The sequence below is a fragment of the Archocentrus centrarchus genome, chromosome 10 (genome assembly GCF_007364275.1).
Source record: "Archocentrus centrarchus isolate MPI-CPG fArcCen1 chromosome 10, fArcCen1, whole genome shotgun sequence".
In the NCBI taxonomy this organism is placed as follows: domain Eukaryota; kingdom Metazoa; phylum Chordata; class Actinopteri; order Cichliformes; family Cichlidae; genus Archocentrus; species Archocentrus centrarchus.
The window spans coordinates 2633157-2652940 of record NC_044355.1 but is presented as its reverse complement, the minus strand read 5'-3'; the positions used below and the strand labels follow the sequence as shown (position 1 = coordinate 2652940).

The following is a 19784-nucleotide window of genomic DNA, read 5'->3' as shown; positions in this document are numbered from 1 at the left end:
CAGCGATGGCACTTGGCACACTTGTCTGCTCCACTTCAGCTTGATCCATGTGTTGTGATGCCTGCAGTGTCCTGGTTTGGCCCTCCGTATCAAATGACCAACAGTGAAGTAGGTATCAGCAGCACATGCTGTGGCTTCACAGCCCAACATATCATTTTATTCACTGAAGGTGAATAAAAGTACAAAAAAAAGCAGTTATTCAGAGTTAGTGCAGATTGTTCAGTTTCTGGTACCTCCCCATGTCGGACCATTACAGCCAACACCATGCGATGTGCAGATGTGCCGCTACACTGGTCTCGACTATCTGGCGCTTTCACTGCAACAGGATTAAATAAGCAAGGCCCGTGTTTCAGCAGTAAAGCAAATATGTTTATTAAGCACTTTAATATACATCAGAAAATTCCACTTCATATAATACAGGAATTCTTTTTAAATGAAAGTTGAATGTACATGGTAAGCTATTTACAATCCAATCACTGACAGTCAAATCAAAGATGGCAGACAAAACACAGTCAAGACAAACAAGATAACTGCTCAATAAGACTATACAGTATGTTTTCCAACGGTCCTGCTTACAGTCCTTCTACTGACCCTTCATGGCATACGTTTGAGCTACTGTAGTACTGAAGAGCTTTCACTAGGGCTTATAAGTGTTGGTGCATGCGATAGGTTTCTATTCCCCTGATCCCGGTTCTTGGTAAAATATAGCTCACTGTTAACATTATCAAAAGCCTGCACAAAAAAAAATATGAGACAGCCTGTAAACGCTAACGCAGCTCCACAAAATTCATAAGAAACAGATGTTTGAGTTCCCTCAGTGTCACAGCTGAGCACCTCCTCCCCTCATTCTCCCGCCGGGCTGATCCTCAGCTTCTCGCAGGGAGGAGGTGAGACGGGGGTATGTCATTTCAACTTTGGCTTTACAACTTTGCATTTCAGACAATGTCACTGACAGCTAGTAGTTGTCTTAATGGCTGAACCCTTTTTGAGTCTTTGTGTGTCACGCCCCTGAAAATTAACCACACGACAATAAGGAAACAAAGCTTGAATTTTGTTTCTTGCACTGCAGTAGGTTATACATGTACCTGTGCCGACAAATGCGTTTTTTTAATCACTTGAAACTGCTGCTTTTAGCACCAAAATGGGTAATTTAAATATTCTTTATGCACACAAAACAGGACGCACAACACAACAACTCAAAAAAAAAAAAAAAAAATCCCATAGGGACAAATTCATTATTTTTTTTTGTTTACATTTTCAGTGATCCTCCCTCTTTCTTAGATATTTTAATAATGCACAAACTCACAAAGCCAACAAATTGGGAGTTGGAAAATAACTGCAGGCAACGTCTGAGCACAGCACCATGGTAGGATGTAATGTGAAAACAAAAGGTGGCTTTTTTCCAAAAATAAATACACTTGTATATACTCGTGATGAAAATAGCTATTGACATATCACACACAAACTAAGTTTAACACACTGATCAAAGTTAAACACAGATTATTTGGGGTCTCTAGAAAAGGCAGACTATCAATGCGCTTAAGTTCACACCATGGCATCAGTTACTGTTGTGTCCTCTGATTTGTTACAGTGTACCCAGTGGTACATTGCTGTCAGTGTTTAAAAAGTCGAACAAACGTAATACAAAATAATAAAAAGCATTGGTATGTTTTACTTGGATAAAACAAGGATGGGATACGAGTGACTTGAACGAATGCATGTCTGTCATTTGACTCTTTTAAAAGTGCATACACTGTTTATTAAATAGCATTACATTAAATTAAAATGATAGTTTGCATGGATACATGAAGAAGGCTGTAACAGATGTAGGCACATTGAAGTATCAGTTCACATAAGCCTTAGGCAGCAATCGATCTTCCCTAGGTAATATTTTGAGGTCTCCCACTGATGGGGGGGGGGGATAAAAATAAACCAAAAGTATTTTTTATGCAGATGAAAACAGTTGCTTTGGCACATTCCCTCCACCGTCTGCGTGACGAATGGCATTCAAGACATCTGAAATCGCACAGGAATGATTTGGGTTAATGTTTTGTTTGGGAGGCATTCTTCATGCAAGCCTGATTAAATCCAACTAATGGCGGTTCTACTGAATGCATTCCAGTATCATCTATGTGCCAGTTATTCGCCTCTTTATTAGTCCTTAGATAAGCCAAAAAATATGTGTTGTTTGCTGTGTGCTGTCACCCTGGCCTTGATTTCACCATCTAAACATGCTTGCTGTATCGCATTAAGATCACATGCTGGAAGATTATTTCAAAAAGTGCCTCTTACCAGCTATAACGGAGTCTCCTTTTTGTAGTTAAACCCATGGTCTGATCCTTCAAGCTGCAGTTTCAGGGCTTGTTTAAGGCTTAGCTCTGTTTCCCCTATGGGATAGTTCTCTAGAACATCCTGGTGGCCTCTGTTCTGAACAGTCCGTGGAACTGATACCCTACCCAAGAAAACCTGATTACCCTGTAGGTGATAGTTGGGGTTAGTCATGATACCGTTCCTCTTCTTCTCGGAACAGCTCTGCTGCTGTATGAAAAATTGATCCTGGCATTGTCCCCTTTCCTGTTGAACTGAGCCGCCAATCACGATCTTGCAATGAGGATCTTTCACTGCTATGTTGGCTACCGATTTGTTAATGGCAATTCTCTTGTCAAACTGGGTCATCTCATACTCCAGAACCTGACCCTGGGTTGAGCCACTGTTCTTGATTTTCTTCTTGTCTCCCAGTGCTGTTTTGCTGTTTGCTGTGCTATTTCCAGTTTTGGTTCCCTTTGTGGACTTAAGACCAGATTTCAGCTGAGACCAGTCAAAGTCATTGGATGGAGATGATGGCTGCTGAGTAATGGACTTTGTGGTAGAGGAAGGAGACACGATGGACTGTCTGCTCCGGCTGCGAGGCAGTGAGTGCTGTTGAATCTGTTCTGTAAACGTCAGTCCGTGAAAACTGTCAATCGGCACCGTTTGCGCTGTGGCTGTAGATGATGTGGTTCTCAAAGAGGAGTTCTTTGAACTCTTGAGGGAATTATTTGACAAGGAGGATTTCTGTCTATCTACAGTGGAATCAGGAGACTCCGATGGCGAGCTGAAGGCATGAACAGGCCCGTTCTGTAGACCACGTCCAGATGACTGCATATCTCCTGCCCCGGTGCTGCCAGAACTGCTTGATTTGATGGTGAGAGACTGCATTTTACCACTCACTGCCAATGGTGTTTTTTCTTCCATGGTATGCACCGGGGAGGGGTTGCAGCCATTTAGAGTTGTAGCTCCATATTTTTCTAGAAGTTTTATAATCATTGAATGGCCACCTTTTGCTGCTACCCTCATTGCTGTTCTTCCAAACTGATCGGCATGATTGGGGTCAGCACCGTTTTCGAGAAGTATTTGTACTACATCGATGTGACCCTCCTGGGCAGCTATGCCTAGTGCCGTTGCTCCCTGATTGCATGTGTGATCTACATGTGTGCCATTCTCTATCAAAAACTGCACAACTTTTGTATGGCCTTGCCATGCGGCAGACTGGAGGGCAGATCGCTTCTCATTGTCACAGGCATTCACGTCAGCGTGATAGTTAATCAGCAGCCTCACCATTTCAATATGCCCTTGCCAGCAGGATACATGGAGGGCTGTTCTGCCCTCAGTGTCACAAGCTTCCACATTTGCTCCATTTTCAAGGAAATACTCTGTCATGGCCAGCTGATTTTCAAGTGCTAATATGTAAAGCGTTGGGCGTCCATCTGCATCTTTGTAATCTATATCAGCACCGTGGCTCAGCAGCAGTTCAACAATCTCCCTGTGACCTTCTAGTGCAGCTACCCTGAGAGCATTCCTCCCATCATATCCCCTCTGGTCAATGCACGACTTGTGTTCCAGAAGAATTTGCACACAGTCATAATGTCCCTCTTGTGCAGCTAATATCAGCGGTATTCTACCATCGTTATCTACCTCTGTGCAGCGAGCACCTTGTTCAATAAGGGCATTGCAAACTTGCCGGTGGCCCTCAAATGAGGCCATGTGTAGCGGGGTCCAGCCTGCATCATCCCGGTGATTCTCGTCAAGACCTCTGTCCAGCAGAGTTCTGACCACCTCCACGTTACCCTGAGCAGATGCAATGCTCAGCACAGTCCTTCCCTCGCTGTCGATGCTATCAACAGCAGCTCCCCAAAAAAGCAGTGTGTTGACAACAGATGCATGGCCCATTGATGCAGCAGCCAGAAGAGGGGTGCGACCATTGTTGTCTGTATGATCCACATCAGCTCCACCTTCCAAAAGCAAATCAACTACATCTACATGTCCTTCATAGCCAGCCACAAGGAGAGGTGTCATGCAGTCTTTATCGCAGTGGTCAACCTCTGCACCCCTGTCGATCAAAAGGCTCACGACCGATGCATGGCCTTTACTTGCAGGAACGCAGAGAGCAGCGACTGAAAGGGCAGTCCTTCCATCAACGTCTTCGTGATTAACTTCAGCTCCGTGGTCCAGCAGGTGCTCAACAATCTCTCTGTGTCCCATGTATGCTGCAGCAATAAGAGCTGTTCTTCCTTCATTGTCTGCTTTGTTGACCTCAGCCCCATGCTGAAGAAGGTTCAACACAATGTCTTCATGACCTCCCCAAGCGGCAGCTCTCAAAGCAGTTCTGCCATCGGCATCAGCACAGTCCACTTTGGCACCAGCATAAAGCAGGGCAGAGACGACTTCTGAATGTCCACCCCATGCTGCTGAGCGGAGAGCAGTCCATCCATCATGATCTGTGTGGTTGATGTTGGCCTCACAGCCAATGAGGCAGTTGACCACTTTCGTGTGGCCCTGCCTTGCAGCGAGAGTAAGCGCTGTTTGTCCATTGTTGTCTTCTAGCTCCATGTTTGCTCCTCTGGATATAAGCAAGTTGACAACATCGAGGTTTCCACTATATGCAGCATTACTCAGCAGAGTTTTGCCACTAGAGTCACACTGGTTCACAGATGCCCCATTGTCAAGTAATGTCCGTATAGAGTCCTCTCTTTCTAGGGCCTGTTGTACAATACATGAAGCATGATCATCCTCATTGTTTACATGTGCACCAGCTTTGACCAGAAGCTGTAGAACCTCCTGTTCCCTTGGTATGGAGGTGCTCAGAGAGTCTTTAGCAGGGGTTCCATTCCAAACCATCCAAAGAGCCAGATTAAATGGCTCAATCTGCAGATTGGAGTTAACAAGATGCAATGCAAATTCCTGCACCTCGAGTGGCTTAAGCTGCTTTGCCCGGCAAGTATAACTCATCGCCAACATTCTGTGTCCCTCTGCTGCATTGCACAAGTACTTTTGGGTGCAGTGCTTAACATCTAGCAGCCACTCTGCAAAACTGTAGTGAAAAAGGATTTTAGTGCTCCCGAGGCCATCGACCAATAACTTGGAAAGAATGTCCATCTTTTTCTGAAACTCTTCCATGGTCAGTGTCATGTTTTTGGTCCAGACTGCATGATACAGTTCTTTGACTGTGAGCGGCCTGCAAGTTGCAAGGATTACATTAAGAATCGGTTGTACTTTGGCAAACTGTTTTCTGACAAATAGTCTCTGGCAGAGCCACAGGTAGAGGCCATTAAGAGTGCCCGGGATGTCACGGATTTCACGAAGCATGATAAAGCTCTCCACCACGCCATCCAGCACACGTTCCAGGTAAAGGAAACAACCACTGCTCTTGATGTGAAGTTGGTTAAGCATCTCCGCTGTCTCCTTGGTCAGATGCTGCCTCAGGGCCTCCTCCTGATCCAGCCTGTGAAGGATATACTGTTGCACATCCTTAACGATGTAGGCCTTACGCAGATCATCAAGGCTGATTTTGCGGAATCCTGAAATAAAAAGGGAAGGACATTCGATGAGACTGATGACAAATGGACACCATGCAACGTAATAAATTTGGTCAGTATATTAAAAGTGCCAAAGGCTCAATTTAACAATGACCTTTGCTGCAGACTTTGTTAATCCTCACACTGGTGATGTCTGACCTTGAGATCCTGCTCAGTACTTAGTCACTGATCGTGTACTTTTGGATAATTAGGCTAAGCCAACCTTATTTCCTAAGGTTCCTAAGATAATTAATAGTAAAGCCAGGTTGTTAAAGAAAACCCTTTCAGAGGAATTGAGAGCATAACCCCTCTAACTACTGGAAACAGACACGATCAGCGGGTGTTCGCCATCAGCTTAGCCCATAAAATACTAATGAAAACAAAATCATGTCAATTAGTGACTGTAGTGTACCGCATAGAACAGCCATTTCAGATATAATAATTTAGAGAGTGCCTGTGCTAGGTAAAAAGTAATCATTTCAGTATAAAAAGTACCTCAAACAATGAATACAGTGTATTGAAGAAGAAACTTAAATAGTATAGATATTTTAGAGAACTATTTAAAAAACAAAAAACAACTCATACCCTGAGAGAAAATATAATTTATTTCAACACTGGCACCCACTTCATTAATCATTCAGCCCATTCATTAAGTGTAGAGACTAATCAGCTGAAGCATATCTGCCGTAAGGGCTGAAGAATTAAAATGGAAGAGAGCAAGGGACACATTATTTCCATGACTGTAACACATCAATGGTCTGTAAAACACTTCTCCAATGCCTCACTTATCATGCTACATGCTCCCACACTGACCTTTAGAGAGCCTTGCTTGGGGTGGGGGGGGGTGGGGGGGGGGGGGTCACCACAATGGGTCTTAATGAATGATCTTTAATGGGAAATCCTCTCTGAGATGTGGAAAAATGGCCCCATAATGGCCTCTGCTAATGGGCATAAAGTGAACTTTCCTCCATGCTAAAACAATCTGTTCATGGTCTGTGTAGCCTGCAGCCTTGAGGGCAAGTCCAGCATTTGTGCATACTTTTATTTACAGTTCCCATGCTTCTCAGGGTTACTAGGACAGGAAAAAAAAGTCACCAGAAGCCCACTCAGTGTTGTTGACATACTGTTTTTTTTTTTTTTCCAGCATCTAACAAGCCTCCTACTATGGGAAAAGCATTTGTGTTTTGCTCCCTAAACTGATATGCTTCTATGCCAGCCTGAGCATCATTTTATTAAAATAAATATAATTTATCTAAAGACGAAATAGCTTAGAAGATGAAAAAGAGAGGTTCATTATTTCCTGAACATCTTTTGTACTGTAAGGGGAGAATTCGGAAAGATTTGTTAAAAAGTTCAGAACTTTTATTCTTAACAGTGAAATCTGATTGGCTTTGATTATATAACATCTCTCCCCTGTAACTAATATGAATCAGACTCTGTCACCAGGCCTGGAGCGGTGCTCTGTTCATCCGACTGCTATTGTGTGGGTAGAAAAGACAGTGAAATCTTATTCCACATGGGCCCAGTGGTAACCGCACACCTCCAGGCCAGACAGCAAACCTGATGACTTTAACTAGAATTCCCAAGCAGGCACTGACAGTTTGGACAGCAGATCCTGGTAAACACAAGGAGCAATGGGCTCCCTTTATCACTTTAAGATAAGCAGGTTCCTTCCAACAGTATCTCACAATAATTCCCTTTTGCTCTCTCCTTGAGGCCCTTTGTCACATTTCAGTGTTTGAAAAACTGGTTACTGGGTGAAATTAAAGCACTCACACCTCAAGTAATGGTTTGACTTTATTGTCGGGTCTTTACCTTACAAATGTAAAGTGCCCTGAGATACTGGATAAATAAAACTAAATCAAAGAATGTAAACTGTGATACATGGCAAGAATACAATGGCTTTTGTATCTGTTTTTTATTGTAATAAAAATCACATCCTATACTTGGACTTTTTAGAGGCACTAATTACCCATCATAAGGCATCTTAAGACTGAGTTGCTAAGGAGGGAGCAGTTACTGGGATTAACAGGGCAGGATGGCACAGGATTTACATAAGACTTCACCCACTGATGTTATATGTAAATCAGGTTGCACTTTTCTTTACCCACAGTGGCTTTGTCTGTATTCTCTCATTTGTGGGCTGCAGTATAGCTGCTTTGGTAGATGTTAATGAGAAATGGGGGACCACTGACAGGGCTTTCAAATTGTTTTGGAGTAGCAGGGGGGCATGCCAAAGTAGCAGTAGTGCCTTATGATCGAAGCCACGACGGCAGCAGACGATATGAATAGTCACATGGCAGTCGTGAACCAATCAAATGGCTCAGATTGAAAGAATGTAAATATTGCCACCTGCGTCTACATGGCGCTGGAAATGGAGACGGCGGGTGGCGCAAAAATTTTTTTTAGGAAAATTAAAAGGTAGACAGCGCAGAGTGGTGGAGTAGGTGGAAAATGCGCCTGCCGCCGGCATAATTTGAAAGCCCTGCACTGAGAATGCTTCTTAACTTCACGGATGTTGTGTACACTCACAAGACCGCTCAGCCAATCACAGTTCTCGCAGTCCCCACACGTCTGCATACAGCATCATCGCGCTTTAGTTCTACGAGCTGGGACAGAATGAAAAACCGAGAAAGCAGAAAACTATAATTTCCCATATTAAATAAAAAATATTTCGCTGAAATTAAATATGAACACATGCACACATACGTTTGTGCACGAGACATATGTGCAAATGGTTTAAATGTGTCACTCCCCATCATTACAGCCCCTGAATGGCACTAACCCACTTTTGGTATGCCATTGTTTTCAGTAACCACACTCCCTTTGCCCTCTTCTCTGCAGCTCCATGACCTCCTGTATCAACTCCCACTACTCCAGTCCTGGAGGAGTGGCTGACATTACAAGAGCCAGATTCATGGTAAGCATGTGATGCAGGAACGTAAAAGCACTTAGAATCACTGCACGCTGTGTTTATTTTGCTCTTTGTTTAAAACTCCGGCTGATTATTCCTTTAAACAGCATCCAGTGAAACCGCTTTATCACCAAGACTCTGGGGTTACTTCAGGGTTTATACCAAAAAAGATGCGGAGATGTTTGAAGGCACCGCATGATCCTAATGCGCATTCCTGTTTTGTGTGTGCTCACAGCTCCCCTGGCTAAAACTTCAAGCAGCAAAGATCAAATTTCAGCCCATCATGTTATCATCAGAGGATCTCTCACTCCTTATCTCATTTTGTCGAGCCTCTTGTTTCATGTCAGGTGTCCAGTGTGTGTGTGTGTGTGTGTTTTTTTTTTTATTTCCTGGCTTGAAAGCTAATCTAACTGGTGTACATGCTTCCTTTCCCTTCTACTGTTCTGCTTTGTGGGCCAATGCACAATCACAAGTGCTCCACTTGACACAACCACACAGTTTCAGATTTACATTTACAGTTTATCTGTAAAGACAAAGAGCTTATGCCTGGTGTGACTTTTCTGATGTCAGTGACGGGTCCTCCTACTTCTTCTGGATCAAATCCTTCTTTGGGCATTCTGGGTTCGCTCCAGCTGGAACAGGAAACCCACTAGCTTTGGAGGGGGGAAAAGAGGCCATTAAAGGGAAAAATAGGGACAAAAAAAGGCTTCAGGGATTTAAGAGACCTAAAAATATATATATTTTTCACCCATTTCAGCAAAGTATGACAACTAATATTTTGTCATGATGTTGATTTGTTCTATTCACAGTGGGACTAAGAAAAACACTGAGTATGCATTACAGCCCAATTCTGGAGATGCTACTCTATCATGAATATTTTCTCAGGGGAACAGAAGAAAAATGCTTCTGTGCTGTAGTTTATGATAAACAGTTTCTTCTACATTCCACGGTCAACAAGAAATAAACAATAGACCTACTTAAGTGCTTTCGCTCAAAACGTACCAAAATGACATCTTCCTTCAGTCACGTAAAGAAACGTGGCCTAAGGTTTCCACTTAAGTTATCAGCAGACATCACTTCACTGGATATCAAACTGTGTCATGGTATCATTATTGCCCTACTCCTGCCGATAAAGCCATAAAACAACCGCAGGGGGAACATCACCCAACCTGCATTTGATGACTGCGGTGTAACAGGAACTACTATTAAGTACTACACAAGAATGCATGAACTCTCATTGGCTACAAATATTCAGATGCCTTCCAAGAACCATTTTCTTTCTTTCCAAAACCCAGCAGTCGTGAAGCCCCAGATTTTGCACCATTTTAAGTAGGTTACACAAACTGTAGTGAGTGTTGTGTGTGTTCACTCTGTGTGTGTGTGTGTGTGTGTGAGAGCATGGTTCAGACCCAGAACAAAAGGGACTGCTAAACAAGCAACAAATGACACATTCATCAGGGTGAGGGATGCAGCTCCTGAGTGCAGGCCTCTGAGCCAGCTGCTGCTCGTTACAGAGCTGGATACCAGCCACAAGAGACAGGGTCTTGCATACAAAAGAGTGACTGTTTGCTTTCTAGATTAATTTTTCAAATGACGAGTGAGCCAGCGTGCGTGTGTGCACGTCTGTCAAAAAAAAAAAAAAAAGTCCAGGCTTTAGTTGGATGTCGGAATGGCAGCTTCTCAGATTCGGCACGTTCTTTTGCGAGACACCATCTTAAGTCACTGGATCCATAAAGAAAACAGAAACCCAAGCCTCGCTGCCCTCTCCTCAGGCTCTCCAGTAAACCCGCGCTCAACCAAACGTCTGTTCGACAGCTGCAGCGTTCCCAGCTCCAAAAAACACGAGCACTCCAACCTCCTAAACACAAGTATGTGGATGAGAGTCCGCTCCAACGGTCGGCAAACAAAAGTCCTCTCCAAGTGTGCTGCTATTCAGTCTTTGAAAAAAACTATTGAACTCCTTTGCTTGATCATTTACAGACTAATTTTGAGTTTAACAGTCAAGGCAACAATGGTTTTTTTTTTTTTTTTGGACAAGTGTGGCTTATTCACAAGTAAGAACAGACAAAGCTAAGACGACCCGAGATGTCTCAACTCCAATCTGGAGCTGATTTAACGGCGCAAAGATGCAAACTGTTGCCATGCTAAAAGACCACCAGGCGAGACACAGAAATGATTACGCTTAGCAATTAATTTATGTTCGCTCGAGGCGAGGCACATGAAAACGCTCCCGCCCAAACATGCCTCTTGCTGACTTTCAAGCGGGATGTGAAAGGGTTTCCAGTGAAACCTGTAGAGCAGCTGAGCGGGGCTGATGTGGTGGGGGTTGGGTTAACAGGAACATATTCACAACAAGACCCCACCTGTGCAAAGAATACTGCATCTGTCATGTGATAATCTATGCAAAACATAGTAGAAATGGAAGCCCCCAACCCCCAAAGAGCTTTAGTTATTATTTTGAATGGCAGAAGCTCATTGGGACGGTGCCAAGAGGCTGAGTCAAAGGCTGAGCACCTGTCTACCCCATATGAGGTATCTACTCTAAGAGACTTGTCACTGCTATTACAGCTAGCTTCTTGCAGCTGCACAGATGACTGGAAATTTCATTCATGTGAACATTTTTAGCAGACACCCCAGCAACAGAGACACACACACAAATCACAAAATGTAGCACAACCTTTGTTCAAAGTGAGCATTTACCAATCAGTGTAGCCGCAGGAAAAAAAACCAACACATTCACAGACAGCCAGAATGTCCTCATATGCACCAAACAGCAGTGTTTTCAGCAGATTTATATATATATATATATATATATATATATTTTTTTTTTTTTTTTAGTTAATTATTAAATAAGTGTTTTTAAAAAAAGTACTCTGTGGCAAATGAACAGTGAAACATTAGCTGTACACCAGTAATTTGCTCGTCCTGCAGAGAGAACTTTACGGTCCACGGTCTTCGCCTGCAGGTGGCAATGGTAGTCTGAGGCTGCGGCGCAGACCACACATCTCAGGAGCAGCACATGGACACGCTCTGACCCTGCTAAAGGTTCCAGTTAGAGTGGCTCTCGAGCTCAGCGCAAATGTCCAGAGCAAAACAAGAACTCCCATCACCCAGCGGGTAGGGAAACATCAGACAGGATAGGCCAGAGATAGCTGGTTAGCAGGATTTAACCTTTCAAAATAAGACTGTGGGAATTCTCCACTAGTGAATCAGTTGTGGATGTCAAAGGTTTAAAAAAAGTTAAAACGATTCCTTCTGAAGATTCAACTTTTTAGCTGTGCCGCAGCAGTTAGCCTTTGTGGCGCCGGAGTTCTCAGTGACATTTCCACCGTTTCTGATCATGTTTTTGGCGATCATCACACAGGCCGACCTCCTGATAACCTCGTTTAGCTCGACCGCCACATGTTTCCATTCACCTGCGTAAGAAACCACTCAGACTAACTTGACAGCAATCAAGTCAAACAGCCCATTATCTGCCATCAACACGCAGCGCCAGGTAGGCCTGGAAGCATTTTGGAAAGATTTCACATGGAAACGTACAGATTACAGATTCAGCAGGAAAACTTTGTTGGCTTGCTGTCGAATCAGGTACTTGCAAAGTCATTCTTGGCACACGGGTGAAGAGACACTGTGGTATATTAAAGGAAAAGAAAAAAAAACAGTCTTTAGTTTAGATGATTACCTACAGTAAAACTAACCAAAAACTATCCCAGGAATTCTTGAAGGGTGTTTAATTAAGGTTTAATTAAAACACCCTTCAATTAAATAAAAGTCTTGCTCTGTACAGAGGAGGGAGAAAGGAGGCATGCCACATACCAAAGGGCATCACCTCAGGAGGGAAGAGGCCAGGCAGTTCTGTTCGCTGTGCTCAGTCACGTGACTGCACTGCAGCACCCAAGGTGTTACAGATACAGACACGGTAGACCTGTAATTTGCCCGGCTGTCAGACGGCATGGTGGTAAATTACAGTATTCAGGAGGGATTATGGTCTTCAGCTCATCCAAAGTGAGGCTCAACATGCAGCCTTACAGACGACAACTCATACATGAATATGGACATAAATCAGCTTGTCTGTGTAAGCCAATTGAAAGAAAGGGAGGGCGAGCTCATTAAATATGCCATCCTTGCTCTTGTTACCCATGGTCACACAGAGACGACAATGAAAACTCAAAGAGAAGGCTGGGTGGACTTTGTGTTTGTGCTCTAGTGTTGTGCAATTTAGTCTCTTTGGTGAAGGCCACAGGACGGCCAAAATATGTCAGTTATTAAGTTCTTTAGACTGTTAACTATAAAAGTGCGCCTTGGAGCTTCTTCTCCTGTCAGAGCTGAAAGTTCTTGGTATCATTAAGTTCCAAATTGATCTGTTTGTGCAGCCATACATCCAGTCGTCCAAATGGTGCCACAGAATGGCGTTTCACTGTGGAATCAGTAAGCAGAGCCATCTTCGCCTCTCTTCGGGGAGCATTCCACAGCAGAAAAGAAACAAACCGTCCTCGCTGCTTTATGACTCTGTTTGTGTTGTCAGTTGGCCAGTAGCTCTTGCGGTCCCTCCAGAGAGGTGTCAAATTTGACCAGAAAGAAACTATACCAAAAAACACACACACACACACACGCAGTGCGATGTTAAGAGTTTTGCTAACCTTTCTGTGTAGGGACCGCCTAACTCCGTGTCCGATTCAGCCGTGGGCGCGTGGACAAAGGGCTGGCTTCTTGGAGAAATGCGCACACTTTAAAACAGGGCTGCGCTTTCCTTTTGTGGTCGCTAGCAGTAAATCAGTTCTATCTCGGCATGTTGGGTTAAAAAAGCTCCATTCATGGTGCTTAGAAGGGAGGTGGAAGATGTGGTTCAGGCCTTTTGCTGGGGTGGTCGACCCTCACCCGAAAAAGACACAAATACAGGAAACAGAAAGGCAGACCCACCCCGGAGCAGCACAATTTCCTGAAAGTGTACCTTTTACCACCCAATAGCTGTGAAACCTGTAATGACCTATCTATGTGCTGTGGGATATGCAAGCAGACCTGCAGTTACTTTTGACTAAAAAAAAAGAGGAAGAATTCCTCAGGAGCGCGAGCGAATGTGTCATGTTTGGAAGGAAATGAGAAAATCCACTATCAAAATGCCTCAAAGGATGAGTGTCTTTTTAAAGCGGGTGCACACTCCTGTAACATTCCTAAGACTAAGCTGGGAATATAACGGTGTTAATTAAAGCTGTGATTCATAACTAAGAGGCGCTTTTATGTGTGGTTTTGTGGTGGCTACTTTCCAAACTTCGGGCTGTTAGGCCCCCTTAACGCTGGCAAAGTGGCTCCTTTTCACCCACTAGAAGAAGTAAAAATCGGGGAAGGAGTTAAAATAATTATGTATTTTACTACAGTGGAAATCAATCTAATTGAAGTTGCTGTAACACTGCAGAGCAGGAATGTGCTTGTTTAAGGGGTGCCATTATGTTTCACAGCTTCAGCAGCGAGCTGATACTATATTATTATAACTACAGCCACTCTGTGCCTTCTCCATCCCTCCTCATCCCTCGCTCATGTTGGCTTTTCACTCGAAATCCTAAGTGCAGCTTGCACGAGGTTTTGTTTTGTGTTTCCTCTAAAATGGGCCCTATCACTGCCATCTTCCTCCTCCTGTACTCGAGGATTAGCCATGAGATGCTTCCACACAGGAGGAGAGATTTCAGGAGCAATTCTCTCCTCACTCTGATTATCTCAGATTTAAAAAAAAAAAACACATGCATCCAGCTCTCTATAGGGGAGGCTGATAGGCAGTACTATCTGGATTAAAAAAAAAAAAAGATAAAATATAGATTACATTTTTGTGTCCGTGTCAGGAATGTCATCGGGGTGCTACAATTGTGACCTCAGATGACTTGTTGGCTGGATGTCAAAATTTCAGGAGTGAGAAGGTCGTTTTTACTTAAGCAGGTATTTAAAGGATTGAAGAGGAATGCTTTAATAAAAGTAAATATAATTATGAGCCACCCCTCCGCTTATCCAAAAAAAAAAAAAAAATCATCAACTCATCAGTCGCTTTCATGTAGTCCCTAGCATACATGCTGCTTGAGAAACAGTGACTTTGACAAGTATGAGTCAAACAATACTGGACAGATGGTACCCATTACAGTTCAGTGATGCTTTCACATGACTGGAAGATCAAATGAGGCTGAATCAACTGCTGTGATGGAACTATGATTGTAATTATTTCAGTGAATAAAAAAATATATAAAAGGATGCTGGGAGATTGAGGTATGAGCTGATGAAAAAAAAAATATGTATATGTGGGGGGCTGTTTTTGCTTAAACCCCCGTCGCCCACCTCCACACAGCCCTCTCTTTTCCCTGCTCTGCCTTCTGCTGGAGGCCTTGCTAAATTGGCGCAGATTCCACCCAGCTCCCAACCAAAATCGCTGCCTAAGTGTTTCCACTGTGCTACCCCTACGATGCCCTTACAGCAGCAAAGAGAAGGTAAACTGAGGGAAAGCGAGCTTTTCTTCACAGGCCGTCTTCTTTTAGTATCATTTTCATCATTCCAAGTGAGTCTTTAGTCCGAGTCAGATGTAACAGTGAAAGAGGTCTGAAGCTTAATCAGACCTAATTGGTCATATAATGTGAGTCAGCCAAACAGATACTGTGCAAAATTCTTGCACTCCTCCTCACAAAAACAGACCATTCTTTGTTTGTGAGGCATTAGCCAAGCGGATGCGAGCGAGGCATTCTGCAGCAGGAGTCAGTATGCGTCCTCCTTCCTGCTCGGTCTCTGAGGTGCTGAGAACTTCCCAAAGCACATTCCACTCTTGAGATAGACACGAGGAATAACAGTTGAGCAAGGAACAAGGAATTTTTTTTTTTTTTTTTTTTTTCAAGGAATGAGTTTTTCTCCTGGGGAATAAAGTCATCTCTTCAAAAAATTTAAAAAATAAATCCAGACATTTGCACTTGCTGTGAGTCGGACTGAAGTGAATTTAGCACAACTCAAAGGTAACAAGCTGCCCTCTTCGATCGATCTTTAAATCTTTTAGTAATTTTAAAAGTACAGGTCCAGAATCAGGTGGTTAAAGGTCAGTCCGCAAACTTTACCAACACTGCATTCGCAAAACCACAAAGCTCCCATCACCACAAACCAGAGTATACTGGGAAACCAGCAACCTCCACCCTGACTAAAACGGACGCTCATAGAAAATAGTAGTTGGCTTTGCAGAGAGCATGAAAGTGCAGCCTTTTGGCAGCTCACTGCCTTCTCTGACTTGTAAACAATATGGAGGATATTTTTAGGGGACACTTGGCCTCAGTCTGATACTCCGAAGTTCTTTGGTCTATTTTCAGTCCACTGCTGCATGAATAAGGAGCATTCATACTGCTATATTAATAATAAGGCACAAAAGGCAATGGAATATATTGTAAGTGGGTGAGTGTGTTTGTGTGTGTAAGTCTACATCTGTCTGTGTGTGATGGAAAAGAGAGAGAAAAAAAAAAAGCCAGTCTTGCAGAAGAATTTCCAGCACTGGACTAAAAGCGGAAGACTGGATCCAGACAAAACAAAGACGCTGCTAAAAGCATTAGCAAAATGGATAGGAGGACTTCAGTTCACAGTCTCAATAAAAACTTGAAATAATAAAAGTATTAACTCTAGAAGAGCATGTTCATAGAAATAAGAGATCAGAAAGTCTAAACGGAAAGGAAAAACTGCACATGTCCTTCATTCCACTCAAATAGGAGCATCAGATGTGATGTGTGAGGCTGGCACTGTTCCTCTTTTCAAAAGCAGATTAATTTTTTCAAACCAATTGCTGGGCAATTGGAGTAAGAGCTCAACAAAAGCGTGGCCATTATCAGAGGCAGTAAAAAAGGGGGAAAAAACAAGATAACTGGTACTTATCAGATTGTTCCAAGATGAAATTCTCTTCAAACCACGAGAAAAAAAAGAACAGATCATCAGCTGCAAACACAAGAGCAGCAAAAGCAAACAAGCAGAGACAGAACTAACATGTTCAAGACAAAAATAAAAATATATAGCATTTGAATCTGTGGCTTACAAGTCTCTATGTTCCCCTGCTCCCTCCACTCAACCTGATGTGCACCCCAAATAAAATCTGATGATTCAAATGGATGGTTTGGGCCAGATACAGCAGACAGTACACACACACACACACACCCACACACACACGCGCACCAAAGCAGAAAATGTGATTTAATGCAGATTGCTGTCCAAAGGAAATCAAATATAAAACTTCTTCCATCCGTGTTGTCTGTGGGCTCAAAGTTTTGGAAAATGCCAAGACGATGCTTTTTACCACGCACTGATACCAACCCAGAATTTAATCCACCACGGGTACCTACACAGAACCTTTAAGTTAGAGGAAAGCGTGGGTGGGCGTGACTTTGTGATTATAAAGTGGGCCACTTGCATCACAGCTGGTTTATTGAATTACACACACAATACCCACAAACGACTCAAAGTGAGATTCTGGTCTCCTGGATTCCAGCTTCCCCTCTTTCTCCCTGACACACTCACACCAGTCACCTGTACTACAGACGGCACTTAATCCCCAGCTGCTAATTATTTACAGCCCATTTTCAATTTACTGAGTTATCAAGCACACCTGAGTTCTGATTGGTCCAACCATAGCCTGTATATAACATGTGGACACGGACCTCACCGGCTGATTTGCGAGGCCTCAGTTTTAGTATTGCGCTTATCCCAGTTTTGTATTTCTGCAGACAGAAGTGACCATATTTGGATGAGAGGGGGCCGTACCAACTTAAAAGAAAACATCACCAAGGTGTGTCACACAGACACTTACTAATTTGTGCTAAGTAACTTACTAATTAACTAGAATTTCCACTCACCAACAATGGAACACAGACTTAACTGCAGAGCCACACTGTCCATATTATGTGTCAGAAAACAGTTAATGTGGGCCTGCCCACTAAACACCAGAGCTTGGTCAAACTTGTTACTGCGGCTAAATATTAAAGAAGGATGCTTGTTACCTGGTCTGGTAACTTTTTAGGATTTAGGAGGAGGTCGTGTACATTGTACCTTGTGTTTATACTCTACATAAATCATACCTGATGAGCTGTTTGTGTACTGCACTAAACAACAAAGCAGCTTTTAAACATCTAGAACATTTCCATCAGTTGAGGAAGAGCGACATGAAGAAATAACAGAACCAGCTGCAACTCACCAAAACTCACATTTGATATTCTAGGATTTTAAGAATAAAGATAAATATTAAAATTAATCTGCTTTTAAAGAATTTGATCACCTAATCACTTCATTATTTACGCGGGGACAGAAGGAAGAAAATATTTAGGGTGGTCATCCTCGAATCAGACTGCAAGCATCTCCCGAGGAGGGAGCAGCACAGCCTGCTGGGATGTTGTGTAACAGTAAAGAGGTATGGTGAGGGCACTAAAGCTCCCACATTCAGTGGTTTTGGAAAGGTAGAGGGGGGGTATACACGCAGCGATGCGAGTCTGCGGAGGCGACTTCCTCCCACACAGTTAGGTTTTTGATTAATGTTATGCCAGCTCATCACCACACAGTAGGCTGCTGGCCTGACAAGGAGATAATAGCAGCTGGTATGGTACAGTGTCACAAGACAAGGAAGAGCTGCATCTCTTACAGAGGTCTGCAGTGGTGACTAATCCCTTCAGGCACGTCGCAATGTTAGAAAGCATTTGAAGCACTGACAAAAACAGGAATCGAGCTTCAGGCTTTGTTTGCAACTGCAATTTTTGGTAAAAATGTATATTATTAAATCTGAAAAATAGCTGCCATCATGCAGAACAAGCACACAGCAGTACTGACAATTTCCAAGTACTTTCTCATGCATCAAACTGTCTCTTTTCAGCAGCTCGGCTCAGTTGTAATAATGCTATTAGTCATTTTCACAATGATGTATTGATTATTAAAATGCTCCATGTAACACCTTAAAGCTTTTAGAAATTTGCCTCAGCATGTAGAGCACAGTTACCTTAACTTGAGCAGCAAGGAAAGCTGAACCATTTACCTGTGAATAGTTTGGTAATGGCTTTGTTCTGTCGCCGTGCGGAGCAGATGAGGAGCAGCCAGGGAGGCAGAAACTCGTGATGACTGGCCAGGAGCTCCGCAATGGTTCTGGGAGAACCCGGCGAGGACCTCTGCTCCCCCTCACCCAGCTGCCAGCCTTCATCAATGGAGTCCACAAGCAGGAAGAGTGCCTGCTGAGGAGGCTTCACACTCAAGAGAGGCAGGAGGACGCACCTGAGGAAAAGGGACGAGACAAGGAAGGAGAAGGAGAGAAAACTGTTACATTTTCATCTTTTTGGATGTGCTTAATTGATAACATAAATCATCATTGTTTTTCAGCTGCTCCCTTCAGCGGTTACCACAGCAGATCATCTGCCTCCATCTCACCCTATCCCTAGCATCCTTCTCCGTCACACCCCCTTCACTACATTCTCTGATCTTCCTCCTCTTCTTATGCCTGGCAGCTCCATATCGAGCATCCTTTGTCCAATATGTCCACTATCCCTCCTCTGCACATGTCCAGACAATCTCAGCCTTGCGTCTCTAACCTTTACTCCAAATTACTCAACCTGAATCGTCCCTCTGATGGACTCATTTCTAATCCTGTCCATCCTGCTCACTCCCAGTGAAGATTCAAGTCCACCACCTCCAGCTCTTTATTCTTTTTATTAGCTCCCCCATGTTCAAACCATGCATCACAGCAGGTCTCACTACCATCTATCAACCTTCCCTTTCACTCCTGCTGCCACGCTTCACTCACAGATACTCGTCTCCACCCGCCCGCTCTTCTTCACCTGTCGTGTACACTGACTCCAGGTATTAAAACTCATCTACCTTCACCATCTCTGCTCCTTGCATCTTCACTGTCCCCCTCTGTCACCCTCTCTCACTCACACACACACACACACACACGTATCCTGTCTTGCTTCTACTGACTTTCGTCACTCTTCTCTCCAGAGGATGCCTCCACCTCTCCAGGCTTTAACCTGCTCCTAATGGCAGGATATAGCTGGTGAAGAGAT

At 43.5% G+C, this 19784-nt stretch overlaps 1 protein-coding gene across 2 annotated transcripts in view; it reads right to left on the bottom strand.

Annotated features, from left to right (window-relative positions):
* Positions 1 to 383: 383 nt before the first annotated feature.
* ankrd50 (ankyrin repeat domain 50) overlaps positions 384 to 19784 on the bottom strand; it is a 35631-nt gene continuing 16230 nt past the window's right edge. The window contains exons 3-5 of one of the 2 annotated variants that reach the window (XM_030739290.1): positions 18764 to 18996; positions 2293 to 5837; positions 384 to 2016 (exon numbers count right to left, since the gene is read on the bottom strand). In XM_030739290.1, the coding sequence (XP_030595150.1) occupies positions 2296 to 5837; positions 18764 to 18996 (3775 nt within the window). In that variant the 3' untranslated portion in view covers positions 384 to 2016; positions 2293 to 2295. Of the gene's footprint in view, positions 5838 to 18763; positions 18997 to 19784 lie in introns of both variants that reach the window. The other variant, XM_030739289.1, reaches the window with a different exon arrangement.